A 15570-nucleotide genomic window follows, 5' to 3' on the forward strand; every position below is an offset into this window, starting at 1 on the left:
GTCTCACCTGGATGGTGACAGGACTGTCGATATCCTTCCTGTAGAAGATGACCTGGGTGTTGAAGACGGGGCTGGTGGTGCCGCGCTGCACCGCGGAGCGCCGGCTTTGGTTCTCGCATTTGATGAGCACGTAGGGATCTGCTCCTGGAACACAAGGAGCAGCACAGCTCTGGGCACACAGCGTGGCAGCTGAGAGCTGCCCAGAAACCCAGCAGGGACAATCCCCTCCTGTGCCTGGCAGCACCACAGGACAGGGCACAGAGCACGTCACAGCCACGGCTCCCTGTCCAGGTGAAAACACACAATCATGGAATGGTTTGGGGTGGGAGGGACATTAAAGCCCAACCACTCCACCCCTGCCGTGGCAGGGACACCTCCCACTGTCCAGGCTGCTCCAAGCCCTGCCCAGCCTGGCCTTGGGCACTGCCAGGGATCCAGGGGCAGCCACAGCTGCTCTGGGCACCCTGTGCCAGGGCCTCCCCACCCTCACAGGGAACAATTTCTCCCTAATATCCAATCTAAGCCTCATATGTGACCCCTTGAAATTGTTCAACATTCTAGAAATGTTTTGTTTTTACACCGAGCATTTTTATTTCTTATTAAAGTTGATATTCTCTTTCCTTTACAATAAGGAGCAAAAACCATTTTATAAACATCAAACACATTCAAATAGAATGGGCCATTCTACTTTCTAATTAACTTTTAATTAAACAAAGGCAATTCCACATTTTGTATTTCAACACAACTGTATCCATTTCTGTTGTTGATGACAGGTTATCTGTTTTTTTCCACACCTTGCAATTTCTTGGATACAGAATTGAAATAAACCCAGCTTATCTGTAAATCAGGCCCGTGAGAGTTTCTAACACACATTTTTTTTGCCATCTACTTGTAAATACCAGCACAGCCAGAAGGCAGCACACTAAACTTTAGGCAATTTTAGCTTTTTAACGAACCATACCCAGATGCTTTCCCTCAAACACATCCCTCATTTACAAGACCAGGTACAAACATCTCACAGGAACAAACCAGAGGCAGCCACTTCACATACAAGGCACACACAGGTTTTTCCATATGTTGCTCTGTGCTTACACCTGGCCAGAGCTGCCAGGGGCCTGTTTCCCTGACAACCCCTGACAGTTCCATGGCAGATAGAGGATATTATTGGCTTTTCTGATGGGAAATTGCTTTCTGTGTCACTGAAGGGTGAATTCAGCTCTGGGGCATGGGGTGGCACCACACCAGGGTGGAAAAGCTGCCCTCTTTGAAGAGCAATTTGGAAAATTAATCTGCATAAAATAGGGTCTCTCCTGTCACCCCAATGGTGTTAACAACTTTATCTGAGGGCAAAGAGCAGAGCAACACACGATCATTAACAGTAATTAAGAGATAAAGAGCATAAGGAGGGGTGAGGAAAGGGCACAGAGCTAAAGAGGTGACAGGCACATCTGCTGGATGGATGAGGGAGCAGCTAATGAAGGGACTGGCTAAGGAAAAGGAAAAGGAAAGAGAATATTTGAAGGAAACATTCAAATTCTCAGCAAGACCTCGAGAAACAGAGGGAGGTAGAAGAGGGACACAGAATGTTCCTGCAGCCAGGATGTTCCAGAATGTTCTGAGCCCACGATGGGCACTGCTGGATGGGTCAGTTGTCTTAGGAAAACTGGCTCCAGTTCCACAACCAAAGGAAGCAGTGGGAGAGCACACGGGGGATCAGATGTTCTCAGCTGTGGATGGCCCAGTTCCCTGCCTGGTTTATTTACAGGACAAAGCAAAAACACAAAGCTCTGCTAGAGTGGAAAAGCAATATCCTGGTGTTGGCCTTGAGCTGGGAATGAAACTGGAGCTGCTGCTCAGGAAAGGGTTCTGGCAGTGGGAGGAGGGCTGGGGTCAGCTCTGGGGCACACAAATGGCTCCAGCTCTGCCCTGAGCCCCAGAACAGCTCTCTCACCTCAGCCCTGGCCATGCCATTGCTTTGGGAAGCTGTACAAAAGGACAGTGCAAAGGGAAAAGTTGGAATCTGTAAAAGTCAGAAACACCTGAACAGTAATGGCATTTCTAAGGCTTAAAGAAATCTGTGCTCAGTAGCCTAAGGCTTAATTTTTGGGTTTTTGACAACTGCACCAAGGATCTAACACCCACATCCTGCAGCAGTGCACCAAGGCAAAAGGCTTTCTGGAAAACATTCCTGAGGGACCGTCCCAGCTGCATTCCCACTCCTCTCTACTGCTCTTACCATGACCTGGGGGGCTCTGACCCCTCAGCCACTGGAAAAGGGCATGGGACAAACAGACATCCAGTGCTGAGACACAAGCACTGCCCTGGCAATCACAGCAGGTTGGTTTTGCCTCTTGCAGGTGAATCTTTCCTTCCTTCTGCTCCTCAGGCTGCTCCCAAGGCAGCTCCCACTAAAGATTCTCAGCTCCCAGGGCTGTCACACACCACGGATCTCAACTCTCTGCTTAGAATATAAATGGTGAAAAACAACTCAGTGTGCAAATCCAACATGGAACGTCAGCAGGAAGACTTCAAGGTGCAAAAGGTGATTTGTCCTCAATGAAAAACTCAGGGAAAAGGCCTGACAGACAGTAGTGAGAGCAATTTATAAAAACAGGCTTGGGAACGAGAGACAGAAAATCCTCCAGCACAAAGAGCTTCCTCATCATCCTGCAGACCTGCCACTGTGCTTGGCTCACAGACAGCTGGATCCACTTCAGAACACACTGACTTGGAGAGAGGAACTTCCACCAGGAACATCCAGGACTGTCTGGGCTGTTCCATTCATCCACTACTCCTGACCACAGCAAACCATCCTTTATCTTGTCCAGACAGAGCAGTGGATCAAAGACAGCACCAAGGAGGAGCTTTCCAATAAACATTTAAAATAAAGATTAAAGAAATTTTCTCTGGCCAGGAACAGGGCTCTGATAACAACCAGCACTGAGCTGTGAAAAGTGAAGACTTATCAGAGAGCAGGGGTAGAAAATGAAAAAGCAAATGACAATTGGGCAAGTTTCCTAATTAACTCAACATCAGGTGCTATATATATATTTTGGTGTCCTCCAAGACACTTCCTCTGACACACAATCTACTTTATCCAGCTGAAAATGGTTGTTTGAAAACCATGAAGTCCTCCCTGAAGTGTTCTAATGAGGTAAATGTAACACACTACACGAGTGTGTGCCATTCAGCTGCCTCCTGGATATTTTCCATTTAGAAAATCCACAACCCTGACAGAAGAACATTACTAATCCCCACAATTAGCTCCTCAGGAGGGTCTGGCTACTCCTGCCCATCCTCCTCAGTTATCCTGCCCATAACTGGTGTGTGCATCCCCATATTCATCCGGTCTCCCCACTGGAGCAGGTTTTACAACATGGTGGAAAAACAAACCCCATAAATCCTCTGTTTGGATAATTCCTGATTGCTTACATACCAATCCAAAATCATCTTTAGAGGACTGAAAAGCCAGTTCCACCCCTCCAGACTCTCTTTCCACTCACCTTCTGATCCGTCCTGTTTCTGCAAACCCTCTGCAGAGTGGACTTTGATTTGGGTGACTCTGCGTGGGTAACCACAAAGGAGACTCCAACACGTCAGTTCAGGCCTGTCTGCCTTCAGCTCCCTGAAAAAATCATGGAAAAAGCAAAGAATGTCAAGCAAACAATCAATGGTTGTGGAAATCTGGCATTTTTAGAACACGAGATTTGTACTTTTTCTTCATCTGCTGTTTTTGAATTCCGTGGTGCAGAAATGACAGATGTGAGAAACAAAAATAGAGCAAAGCAAAGCAAAACTAATTTGTGTTATCTTTTAAATGGAAGCAAAAGTGGTAAAAAAAATCCCAATTTTAAATAGTGGAAAATATTATCAAAATCAAGAAATAAATGCAGTGGGCCTGATTCATGAAGCACTGGTTCCACTCTTGCAGCAAGCGCTGCTTTCAGAGGAGATGGACACAGGAACAAATATCAGCTGTAACCACAAGCACCAGTGCTCCGTGTCCTGACCTAGAACTGGAGGTCACTACAAGAACTGAACTGAAAAAGCCAAAAGACTCAAAATGAATCCTCCAAGAGGTCCCTAACTAAACATTGACCGTATTTAGTTAATGAACCATAAACTGACCATGCAAAAACCTGGAGATTCTCAGAGGTGACCCTGATGTCTTCAGGGCCCAGGTCTGGAGCCACATGAGTGATTGAGGGGTGTTGGACCTGGCGACTCCTTCCATAGAGCTGCAGCCTGGGGGCCAAAGAGGATCTCCTGCAGCTGGGAGTGCCACTGTTGTTACAATTCAGCACAGCTCATGTAGTGACACACAGAACTCCGATTTCTTCAGAGAGCTCATAGCAAAGTTTATTGAAAGACAGATTCTTTCTAAACAGTGTTTGGGCACAATGAATAGGATTGGTCCTTTAGGGCACCATCTTTTTGTAAACATCTCTGCCAGTAAACAAGTTGGAAACAAGTTCTCCAGGCAGAACTGACAGAATGAGAGGACACAGTCTCAGGCTGCACCAAGGGAAATATAGGTTGGATATCAGGAAGAAGTTTTTCACAGAAAGAGTGATTAAATACTGGAATGGTCTGCCTGGGGAGGTGATGGAGTCACCATCCCTGGATGTGTTTAAACAAAGACTGGATGTGGCACTCAGTGCCAGGGTTTAGTTGAGGAGTCAGGGCTGGGTTGGACTCACTGATCCTGAAGGTCTCTTCCAACCTACACATTCTGTGATTCTGTGAAAAACACCAGGTGTCAGGAGGAGAAGATCTACAAGGATTGTTTTGAGTTCCTCCTTATGATTTCCCAGGCCAGACTGAGAGAGTTTGTCCTTGGCTTTCCCACAGGCTTCAAGGCACTGCCTGAGAATCCATGTCCTGACCACTGTCAGCTCCCACAGGCCACCCACCTGAGCTTTGAGGGCACGTCTGTGTAGAGCCTGAGGATGAAAGCCGTGGGCACCCCCGGGATGAAGGTGGTGGGGATGAGGATGTAGCGGCCGCGCTGCAGGGCTCTCTTCAGGAACACGCTGCGGGTGTTGGAGTAGGGAGACGTGGCCACTCTCTCCTGCACCGTCAGCTTGTGCAGCCTGTACCTCCTGTTGTCCTCCACCTGCAGCAGGAGAGGGGTTTGTGGCTTTGATTTCAGCCTTCTCAGCTTGTTTTTCATTCTACTGGAGCTTTCTCATGATTTAAACTAATACTGATGTTTTTGTAAACGACATTCTTTCTAAGGAGAAGAACAAAGTTCTTCTGGACTTCTGAGTTGACCACTGGAATCAGAGAGGTCGTCCTTTCATCCCCCAATCCTTGATCAGATTCCAAATCCTATTTAAACCCCAAATCATAATAAACTTCCTCTTTTTCTGCTCACCTCTCAACCTGACGTGAGTGTGGTTCTTTCATATCGTGAACAGCAACAGGGGTTAATGCCAGCAGGGCTGAGGGGCAGGGCTCTGCCTGAGCACCACACAGCTTTTCATGGCTGTAAAACCACATGTGCAATAAACTCAAATCATTTGTGTTATAAATTATATGATATATGATATATGATGTTATATTATTGGCTTCTCACAAAGATTGAAACGAATACTGTATGTGTTATGTTAGAAAGTTATATTGTATTAATATAATGTGTGCTTAAACTGTCTGTTTAGCCAGGATAACACCCAGTGAACATGTAAAGAAGACCCTGCTATTGATACACCAACTATCAGCATCTCCCATCTGAAGAAAGCACAGACCAAGGCCCGAGCTGGAGGTGATAATGAAGACACAGCCCAGAAACACACAGGCTCTAAAAAGGCAGACCCAAGGAAGGACCATGCAAAACAGTTCCTGGAATATGGAAACTAGTTTGTGGAAAAGTTTGAATATTCAACACACTGATGCAATAAAAAGGGTATTTAAAGAAAGCCTCTGAAATAGCAGGTTGTGCACTTGGCTGAACGGCAAGTCACCTGGCCAGCCATACTTCCTTTTTTCTTACTGTTTCCTAATTGTCTCTTTTTTTTTTTTTTTTTTTTTTTTTTTTAAATTATTAAACCTATTTCCTAAAATTTACCAGGAAAGTGAACTCCATTTTTCACAACTGGCAAGTGTTTTCTCACCCAGTTAAGCTGTGGCAGGTGAAATTTTGGGGCTGGCAAAGACAGAAACCCATTGAAAGGGATGGTGTGATGCTACTGCAGAGCTTGGAACTCTTCCAGAGATGGACACACAACCCAAGGACAGATGGACACACAGCCAAGGCTGAGATCCATCCCTCTGCCTCCTTTCCCTTGCACAGCAGGCTCCCAATCCAGACGCACACAGCTGGATTTTCCTTGCCCTTTCCTGAATACAAAAGCCACAGAATAACCATTCCTGTTTCATTCTAAACCTCAAAGATGTGCTTAACTCAACATCCTCTCCAGGGGACTGGTATTTGCCAGAGCACAGTTTAAATCTAAACTAAACTCTGAGGCAGCTCTTGGGGCAAAGGGAGCCCTTCATTCTCTTCTGGCAACTCTCTTCCCAAGGCCTTTAGTCATGCTAATGAGCTCAGTGTGTTAGAATATGTCTAAAATAGAAAAATTATTGATCAGAAATAAAAATAGAGCACTGAAACTGTGTGTGATTTTCTTTTTCAAGCCTTTCCAAATTACAGGTGTGAACAAGGGAAATTATTCTGCTTCCTGCAATGACACTTTTCAATCTACGTGGTTAACGGGTGATTGGCAGATGAGTAGGTGTGATGCAGATGTCAGCAGATCTAACCAGCTGCTAAAAATGGAATTTTTTTAGGGCAGGGCCATAGATTTAATGTAATCCCAGGTGCTGTAGCAACCGATGACAGGATTATCCCAGTCCTCAGTGGAAGAGCAGAAAAATTGCTGTTTCTTTGTTTCCCTCCTTCTCTGAGTTTGAGTGTTTCCATTTTACTCAATTTGCCTTCAGAGTGCAATTAAATTACCTTTTGGGATCCCTGTGGTTCCTTTTCCCATGTATTCATTTCCTGCTCTCTAGTCCAGCTTTTGAAAACACTTTTTTTTTCTAAGTGGCAACAGAAAAACCACAGACTTTTCAACTTCAGTCACCTGGCTGTATTTGCTGATGAAATGGAGGCAGAAGAAGGAGAAAAAACCCTCCATGTTTTAAGCATTAACATAATTTTGCCTTTCTCTAGAAACTTTGGGGGTAAGAAAAGCATTTAAAATTCTTTTGCGAGGGGGCAAAAATAATTTATTTCAAATAAATGAAATGTATTCAAATAGAGTTTGAGCTGAACCAAATTCAATTGAGTTCCCATGGCCTGAGTGGAGTGCCCACACAAAGTCTGAACACAGAGCCAGACCCTGGGATAATCCTGGCTTTATCTGCCAAAAATCTCAGTGTCAGGGTGAAGCAGGACTGGGCAAATGTCATTGTAGGACACAAAAGAAAGATGAGAGATTCTAAATATTTCAGAAGGCAAAGAGCACAGAAAAAAGGCTTTTATTGTCTAATTCTTACTGCCTTTTATAAGGTGTTCCCATACAGACTGAACATGGTTGGTGAATAGGAACGACACCTCTCTGATCTCATTGGTTAAACCAGAGAAACACCTGGAGAAAGATTGTTCTGAGAAAGGAGAGTTGTTTGCTGAGACTGTTTTGAGAAGAAACTTCCTTGAGAAATTTTTCCTTGGGAAAAAGTCAGCAGCTGCCAGCAGGTTAAAACCTCTGAGACCCAGAAATACCAGGCCCACAGGCAAACAAAGTGAACAAACTCTGCAGGAGGAGTGCAGAGCTGCCTACCTTGAGTATTTCAAAGCCAATTGTGATGTTGTCTCCCTTCCCTTCCTTCTTGTACTTGCGCCGATCCTCCTGCTCTAAGGACACCAAGACTTTGTCCTCGGCCTTCTTGACATCAAAGAGGTACTGGGAGGAGAGAGGAGAGAGAAGAGCTGTTGGAATGGCCTCAGGAGGCTGAGGGAAAAGCCATCACCAAGGAAATATGTGCACAAAAAGGAGGGAAATGGAAATACATTTGGGGGAGGAAGGAGAGTTGTTCATAACAGACATTCCCAGCAATTCACAGCTGGAAAATCAATGCTCATAATAAGGATCTTAAAATCAAAAGCGTCAGGTAAATAAAAGGTATTGATGGAATCTTAGGGACAGGACATGGGGAATGACCTCAAGGTGAAGCAAGGTGGGTTTAGACTGGATGTCAGAAAAAAATCCTTCCCTGTGAGGGTGGGCAGGCCCTGGCACAGGTGACCAGAGAAGCTGTGGGTGCCCCTGGATCCCTGGAAGAGTCCAAGGGCAGGTTGGATGGGATTGAAGCACCCTGGGATAGTGGAAGGTGTCCCACCCATGGCAGGGGGTGGATTGGGATGAGCTTTAAGGTCCCTCCCAACCCAAACCATTCCGTGATTCTCTATAAACTCACATAAAAGACAGCCTGGGACAAAGCTACAAAATCACTGGAGTCAGCAGGAGGACACCTCATTTGAAAGCAAAATACAAAAGATGAAGTTTTTATTTAGCTGTAAATCAGGACTGAGATTAAAAAAAATAAACCAACAGACTCCACATGGGGTCTTAGATAATTTTTGATTCTCCTTTTAATTAATCAGTGCATGTAAATTTCAAACATCTTTATATAGGGCCTGCAAATGAAGGAATCTTTTAAATCTTATTTAAAACACACCTTATTCTGCACCTACAGTTCCTATTTAATGTGAGAACGACAGGAATGCTACTTTTGGTCTTCTCAGTTTTCCTGAATACCCTGTAAAAAACAGCTAAGAAAGAGTCCTGCATCTTTAATATCCAAATATTTTATCCAATCTGTTTACAGTAAACTTGAGTCAACTCAGGTTTAAGACAAATCAAAGGAATTTATCTCAAGTTTAAGCAGCAATTCCCATCTTACTAAATCCAACTTGAACAGTTACATTAGTAGAAATCACTACCAGACCAGTTCATGAGTAAGTATGAGCAAAAGAAGGTCAGCCAGGTGTTTCTTTATATTAAAACAGATTTAATTAATTTGTTCTTTATTAGAGACTCCTTTAAGTTTTGCTTTGTGCATGCAGAGGGCAAACCTGAGTTGTCAGGACCAGTGGAGGGACATTATTTACCCCAAGTTTGGACAGATGCTGCACTCTCCCATCCTCAATGTGAAGAAAATAAATAAAAACATAACCCTGCAGCAGCACACAGCTGGGTACCATGTGCACCACATGTTCTCATTTAAGCAGAAATTCCCTGGCAGCATTTAGAGGAATATCATCATTGGTTCAGTTCCCACCTCCCTTCTCCTTCTCCTGTTGCTGAAAAGCAAATTATTGAGCTTTGCTCTGAGGTAGATATTGAGATTGCCTTGGTCACAGAACCATCCACATCCCTGTGCTGAACAAGGCCCCATCCAAGCTCTGATTTGTGTTTTATGTCACCTCTGGCAGCAGAGAAAGCACAGGGGCCCTGGAGGAGTCCCAGGGGTTGTAAGAGAACCTAAAAAATGAGATATAAACATGCAACAACACCCAGTAAGGCACACTGTAATTCTTGAACCATACACAGGGTTATCCCTTCGGGCAGCCCAGAGGGTTCCAAGGCCATGGAGGGGTGGGAGGGGAACAAGAGGGACCAGGAAAATTCTCCTGGTCTGGTGAAGCTCTGCAGCTGTGACCCTTCCTCTGATGGCACTTCACTGTCTCAATGGGAAATGATCTACAAGTCAGCAGGTGACTGTAGAACACACAAATACTCGCCTGAAATTGCCTTATCAAAAGGACTGGAAGTGTGACAATCCCTCCCTGCGCAGATAAACCTCACAGGAGGTTTCAGTGCCAGGAGAACAGACAGAGATTATCTCTAGATTATGGTGGGGTGAGCCACAGTAACCTGTAATGGCCCTAAAATAACATCAGTGTGTTCCAGCACTGCTGCAAAGAGCCTTTTAATCACCTGGCCCAGGGAGAACACTGGAATCCAGAGGCCCTCCACTGCACCAGGCACTGCACTCAGCTGGAACAGTGTGTGTTTTGTTCTCTGAGACAGCTCAACGCTTACAAATGAGACCAGACAAGCACCTGGAACACACCCAGAATCTTACAGGGCAATACCTGAATTAAATCACCCCCTGGAAAGGAGGCACTGACAGAAGGCAGAGCAGTGAAGAGCTGCAGGATGAGCTGGGAAATCTGAGATCTGATCTGAGCAGCAGAGGCTGCACTGCTCCAGCATCCTGCTCTGCAAACAGGCTGCAGGCAGAAACCTCCCTGGCAACTGCAGAGAGGCAGATCCAAAATTATCTTTAATTAACCTGGACAGAAAGATCCATTTCCATCTTTAATTAACCTGGACAGAAAGATCCATTTTCAAAGTAGTAACTAAACAGAGTAAGTGCCCAGACCCCAGGGACAGTAACAGGGGTTAAATGTCTGAATTTGTATGTGCTGGGAGAGAGGTGGGAAAGGGAATAGGAATGGATGAAGAGACAAACTGAATAGCTTGAAATGACTTGGTAGGATGAGACAAGGAAAATTCTGGAATGCTGATGAGAGGGTGAGCTTCGGGAAGAGACCAGGTACTTGAATCTTCCAAGGGATATTGACTTAATACAGTGGATCAAATCCCCAAGCTGTTTAAGGGGTTGAGTTCTGTCATTAGAAAATCAGACTTGTTGCCTTTCTATGACTGGGAAAATGAAAGAAGTCCAGGCAGGACATCAGTAATTCTGCTGTGTGTGTGACTCACCAGCCCCAAGCATGATCAGCCCTAAATAAATATTTAAACCCTTCTGAGAAATTGCACCAGAATCACTGAAACATGCAGTACACAGCACACCCCCAGGGCAAGGAGATTTTTTTGTCCAGTGGTCACTGCCAGCTCCTAAACGGGCTGGATATTTCAGGAGCCCCAGCTAAAGTGGATACACTTCAATACCTCACAAAACTTCCCACCTGGGGGTTCTGCAGGAAGGTCTCTGGTATCAAATACATCACAAATATACAGAGATTTCTACCTGGGGGTTCTGCAGGAAGGTCTCTCTGTTATCAAATACCTCACAAATACACAGTACCTCACAAAACTTCCCACCTGGGGGTTCTGCAGGAAGGTGTCTCTGTTATCAAAGCAGCCCCCAGCTCGGTTCAGCAGGGGCTCTGGATGCTTTTCCCAAGCCCCAAACATCATTTCCTTCTCCCAGGTCTTGTGGAGGCTGAAGTAGGAGGTGTTCACAGTCCTGCAGATGTCCACGTCAGTGAAATTCTTACACCAGTCCTCAAACGTCATCCTGCCCCATGGAACACCAGGGAAGTAATGGATTGTTTAAAAATAAACAGTGATATTCATGCAAAGAGCCAAAACAAAATACAAAATCTTCCAGTAATTTGAAGAGGAGGCATTGCTCAGCTGTCCAGGGGACAAACTGATTCACTGGAAAGCTTTCCATGTGGAAATACTGGTGAAGCCACAATCACAGAGCTAAGTTAGAGCTTAACTCAGAGCAGCATCACTCAGTGTGTTTGGTCACATCAGAATCTGTTCTGCTGCATCTCCTAAGCCCAAAGGACTGGTGGGACCTCCCAGGCTGGATTTGATAAGATATTTTACAAAGGCCAAAGAGATCACCTGCAATTAAAGCAGGATCCCCTCCTCATTATTACAGTCCTTATTGTCACTTCTGTCCCTGAGCACTCTGCAACCTTCTGCATTCTGGACAGAGCTTTTATTTAACCCCATCTCACCTGTGCCTGCTAAAGAAACTGCAGAGCAACTGAAAACCAGCCTGGCTCTTTGAATTACCATCATGGCCTGCCTTATTCATGGCCCAGAGCCAAACCTTGCAGCTGCCAGCCCTGACAAAGCCAAGAGAATTCCTTTCACTCTGAGCCAACACTGATCATCTCCTGAAGGACCTGCTGGGCTGAGGATCCAAGCTTTAAGCAAGGTCAGAATTAATAGAGCTCTAGACATTGTATAGAGAATGAGCACTTCCCTTTCCCTTGCTGGAAAACACCAACAAATATCAAAATTCACTGGATGTAGCTCTATTTTTAGAGTTGGCTGACCTACAGGCAGGCACAGCAGTCAGCAAACAGGGTGTGAAATGCACATGGTGCTGCCTCAGATATTTTTACCCATTTCAAAATGTAACTGGTCTAAACAGTGTTCAATATTGGGCATTGTGTTCTCCTGGTTTCTGAGAGATTATCCTAAACACAGACAAGAGATTCTGAGAGCCACTAATTTTGTTTTACCAGTTTTAAACCCATTTTTATTATCCTTCCCTGTCATCCTTTGGGAGCTTGAAAGGAACAGACCTCGGGATAACTTTATCCATCTGGTTTTGAAGCTGTTAAATGGCAGATTAATGACAGCTACTCAGTGTAGCCAAAGTCATCAAATCCATCACGTCACTCCCACTCACCAGAACTCTCCATCGTTCTCAACAGTGAGCCCCAAGTTCTTGCGCTCAGAATCGCTGACTTTCTTCCACTCTTCAGAACTAAAAGGAAATAATAATAATAATAATAATAATAAAAAAAATAAAAACCCCAAAACAATTAAGATTATTAATAAGTTAAAAATAAAAACACCTAAAAAAATTGAAGTAAAAGCTCTCCTGGTCCATGTTTTTTAAAAGGAGTATCAGAGTACCTAAAGGACAGATGATATTGATGAAAGTGTGAGGCTTTCAGGGGAAGTTTTAAAACATTAATTGATTTGAAAGCCACTAAAAAAGAAAGAGATAAATTGGAAAGAGGCTCAAGTAGAGCAGAACTTTATTGATTTCCTTTGTCACACCCTCCATTAGGACTCCTAAACACTTAAACAGCTGCTTTCCAAGGTCACAGGAGATTGACTTCATTCCCTGAAGGCCCCTCCAATGAAACCTGCTTTTCCTCCTCGGGAGATTATTGAACACTTCAGTTAGACCAGAGTAATCTCTTTGTCTTTTAATCACCTTAATAAAACAGGTCTGAGATTTCCCCGGGGGGGGGGCTTTGAGAAGAAGCTGCTGGAGCCTGGGCACAGTGTCCAGTTTGCAGAGGAGCATTATTACAGTGCCCAGACCCTCCAGGGGAGCACAGACCCTAAATTCCAGCAGCTGAAACCCAAACCAGACAAACAGAGCCACAACTCCTCCTTGCCCCTCCAAAAGCTCTTGGAGGCTAAAGCTGGAGGTGGCTGGAAGGAGGGAAGAGAGGCTGCCCACCCTAACAGACATTTTCTTAACCTAGTTGGAAATTGTCAATTTAATTCTGTTGGACCAAAAGCCATGGAGCACCATCAGAGTCCTCAGTGCTGGCATGAGAGGCCAGGGGAGAACCCCAAGGCCTTCAGTCAAACAAGACACAGCAGCTCTTTTGTGTATTCTTTACATTTCACCCAGACCAATCTCTCTGAAAGCAGCAGGTTTTTGCTACCTAAAGCATGGATGATGAGAAATTAATGTGCTGCTGTTAAGAACACTGCAGTGTTAAATTCTAAATGCTACTGGTGAGCTGAACCGTCACATATTTTTCGTGTATAAATCACCCATGATGGGAGATATAATTGTGCTATATTATGTTTTATTAATAGAGTTTAGAAAGGTGGTGAATGTATTTTCCAATTGTAACAGAGTAAAAGGACTATTTTTTTTTTTTTTGTAATATCTAAACTGACCAAACCAGAAGAGCACAGAGAGAGAAGATCCTTCCACATTCCTGAAATTGATAAAATCGACACAGTAGTGAAACAAAGGCTGCAAGAGAGAGTTCATTGACCTTCTGGTACCAGAAAAGCTACCAGGTGCCAACTAGGACTTTTTATCTAATAAAATGCTAATTTAGCAAAATGAGGCAAGGAAAGGGGGCCAAAACCCAAAAGGACATCTGGACTCAGGAGAATGTTTGAATCATGCATTAGGGTCTATTGAACATGTAACATAACACAGCAATCCTTAAAAATAGAAATCTGAAAGGGTGAAGGTGTGCTTTTCCGACTCCTAAATTATCTATTTTTATTTTTTTATTAAACATATAAATTATTCTAAGAGAATGAAGTAAATTTTCTAATTTACTGAAGTAAAATTTTCTAATTTATTGAAGTAAATCAGGTCCAGGGAGCCATAAACTCCTCCAGGACACATTCATTTTCTCAGAGGAAAATGGGCAGAGATGGCACAGAGGTTCAGCCATCTCTGGGTATGGGTGTGTCTCAGCAGAGTTTAACCACAAATCCCACTGGCCCCTGCAGAGTTTCACCCCTTTGACATTGGGTTTGTTGTGGGAAATATTAAAGGTGAGGAGGCTTTCAGCAAGCTGTGAAATCAGGGCCCAGTACAGAAAAAGTAGAATAATTTAGAATTAGCTGCAACTGCAAAGCTTGAAAGTAGCAGGAGTTACAATAGTACAGCAAGCAAGGGCATGAAACAATAGTTTGAGTTTTGGTTTTGGCTGGGATAGACCTTAAATTACCTTAAATTAAGACTGCAGAAAAATCTGCTTAGCAAGACAGTAGAAGGTTTTAAGCTTAATAATGGAATATTGTATGTTGTTAATAGAAAGCACAAAAGTGTCGCTATTTTGGACACACAAAGCAGAAAGTCAGGCAGGAAAAGCTCTATTTTAATTTTCTGGCTCCATCTTATATACACTTTGATCAGAAGGCAAAAATTGGCTACACAGGTTGCCACCTCTTTGACCTCGTTGGTGAACATTATCATCAATCACATTTCTCCTCCCAGAGAAGAAATACGTAAACAAAATAGGTAAGTTTTAAATATATACATAGTTTACATGAAGCTGCATGAGAATAAAATACAAACACTGAAAAGCAAAAAGCAAAATAGAAGCACTGAAAAGGCAAACTTAGGGCAACACAAGCAAGCACTGTTTGAAGCAGTTGTACCTGTGCTTTTAGGTAGAACAATTGTCTGTGAGCTTTAGCAATGTGCTACTGGCTGGAAAACCTTTAAAATGCCCTGTAGCAAAGAAATCTTCAGCTGCTGCTGGCAGGGGTGAGCTGTTGCCATCTTCCAATTGTCTCAAACCCTGTCATGAGGCTGATGCTGCAATAATAAAAGTTTGAGGAGCATCTCCCAGTGGCTCCATCCCGTTTGTGCACAAACCTCCAGTGCAGGTTTGCAGCTCTCACCTGTCACTCCAAGCACCGTGCCACTCTTTCTTCCCCCAGGGATTCCTCAGCCTGATCATGAAGAGCTTTTCAGCCTTGAAGGAGAAGAGGAGCCTCTCCCCGAGGCGCAGCTTGGTGATGGCAGTCACGGAGTAGGCATGGCCCACAATGAGCCCCATCTCTGTCTCTGCTTCGTTGGGGCGCCCTGCGGACTCCTGGGGCACCAAAAATGACAATTAAACCAAAAGAACTCACATCTCTGAGGAACCTGATGGCTCCAAATTCAAGGGGAAGGACGAGGAAAATTTGGTTTTCGTTTTTTTCCTGAGTGATTTCACTATGCAGGGAAATAACAGCACTGAATCAGAACCTAGGACTCAGAACTAGGGGCTCACTAATCCAGGACTCAGAAATAGGAACTCATTAATCTCAGACTCAGAACCAGGGGTTCACTAGTCTGGTGTTGTTA

General features: G+C 44.3%; 1 protein-coding gene across 5 annotated transcripts in view; it reads right to left on the reverse strand.

The window, feature by feature from the left end:
- Nucleotides 1-15570, reverse strand: part of CAPN6 (calpain 6) — a 54627-nt gene that overhangs the window by 3989 nt on the left and 35068 nt on the right. For all 5 annotated transcript variants that reach the window (XM_083876569.1, XM_083876570.1, XM_083876571.1 and 2 more), the window contains 7 exons: nt 15123-15316; nt 12409-12486; nt 11076-11271; nt 7782-7904; nt 4914-5116; nt 3504-3625; nt 8-144 (listed from right to left, as the gene is read on the reverse strand). In XM_083876569.1, coding sequence (XP_083732695.1) covers nt 8-144; nt 3504-3625; nt 4914-5116; nt 7782-7904; nt 11076-11271; nt 12409-12486; nt 15123-15316 — 1053 coding nt within the window. The remainder of the gene's footprint in view (nt 1-7; nt 145-3503; nt 3626-4913; nt 5117-7781; nt 7905-11075; nt 11272-12408; nt 12487-15122; nt 15317-15570) is intronic.

The sequence above is a fragment of the Zosterops lateralis genome (genome assembly GCF_965231275.1).
Source record: "Zosterops lateralis genome assembly, chromosome: 21".
NCBI classification, from domain to species: Eukaryota; Metazoa; Chordata; class Aves; order Passeriformes; family Zosteropidae; genus Zosterops; species Zosterops lateralis.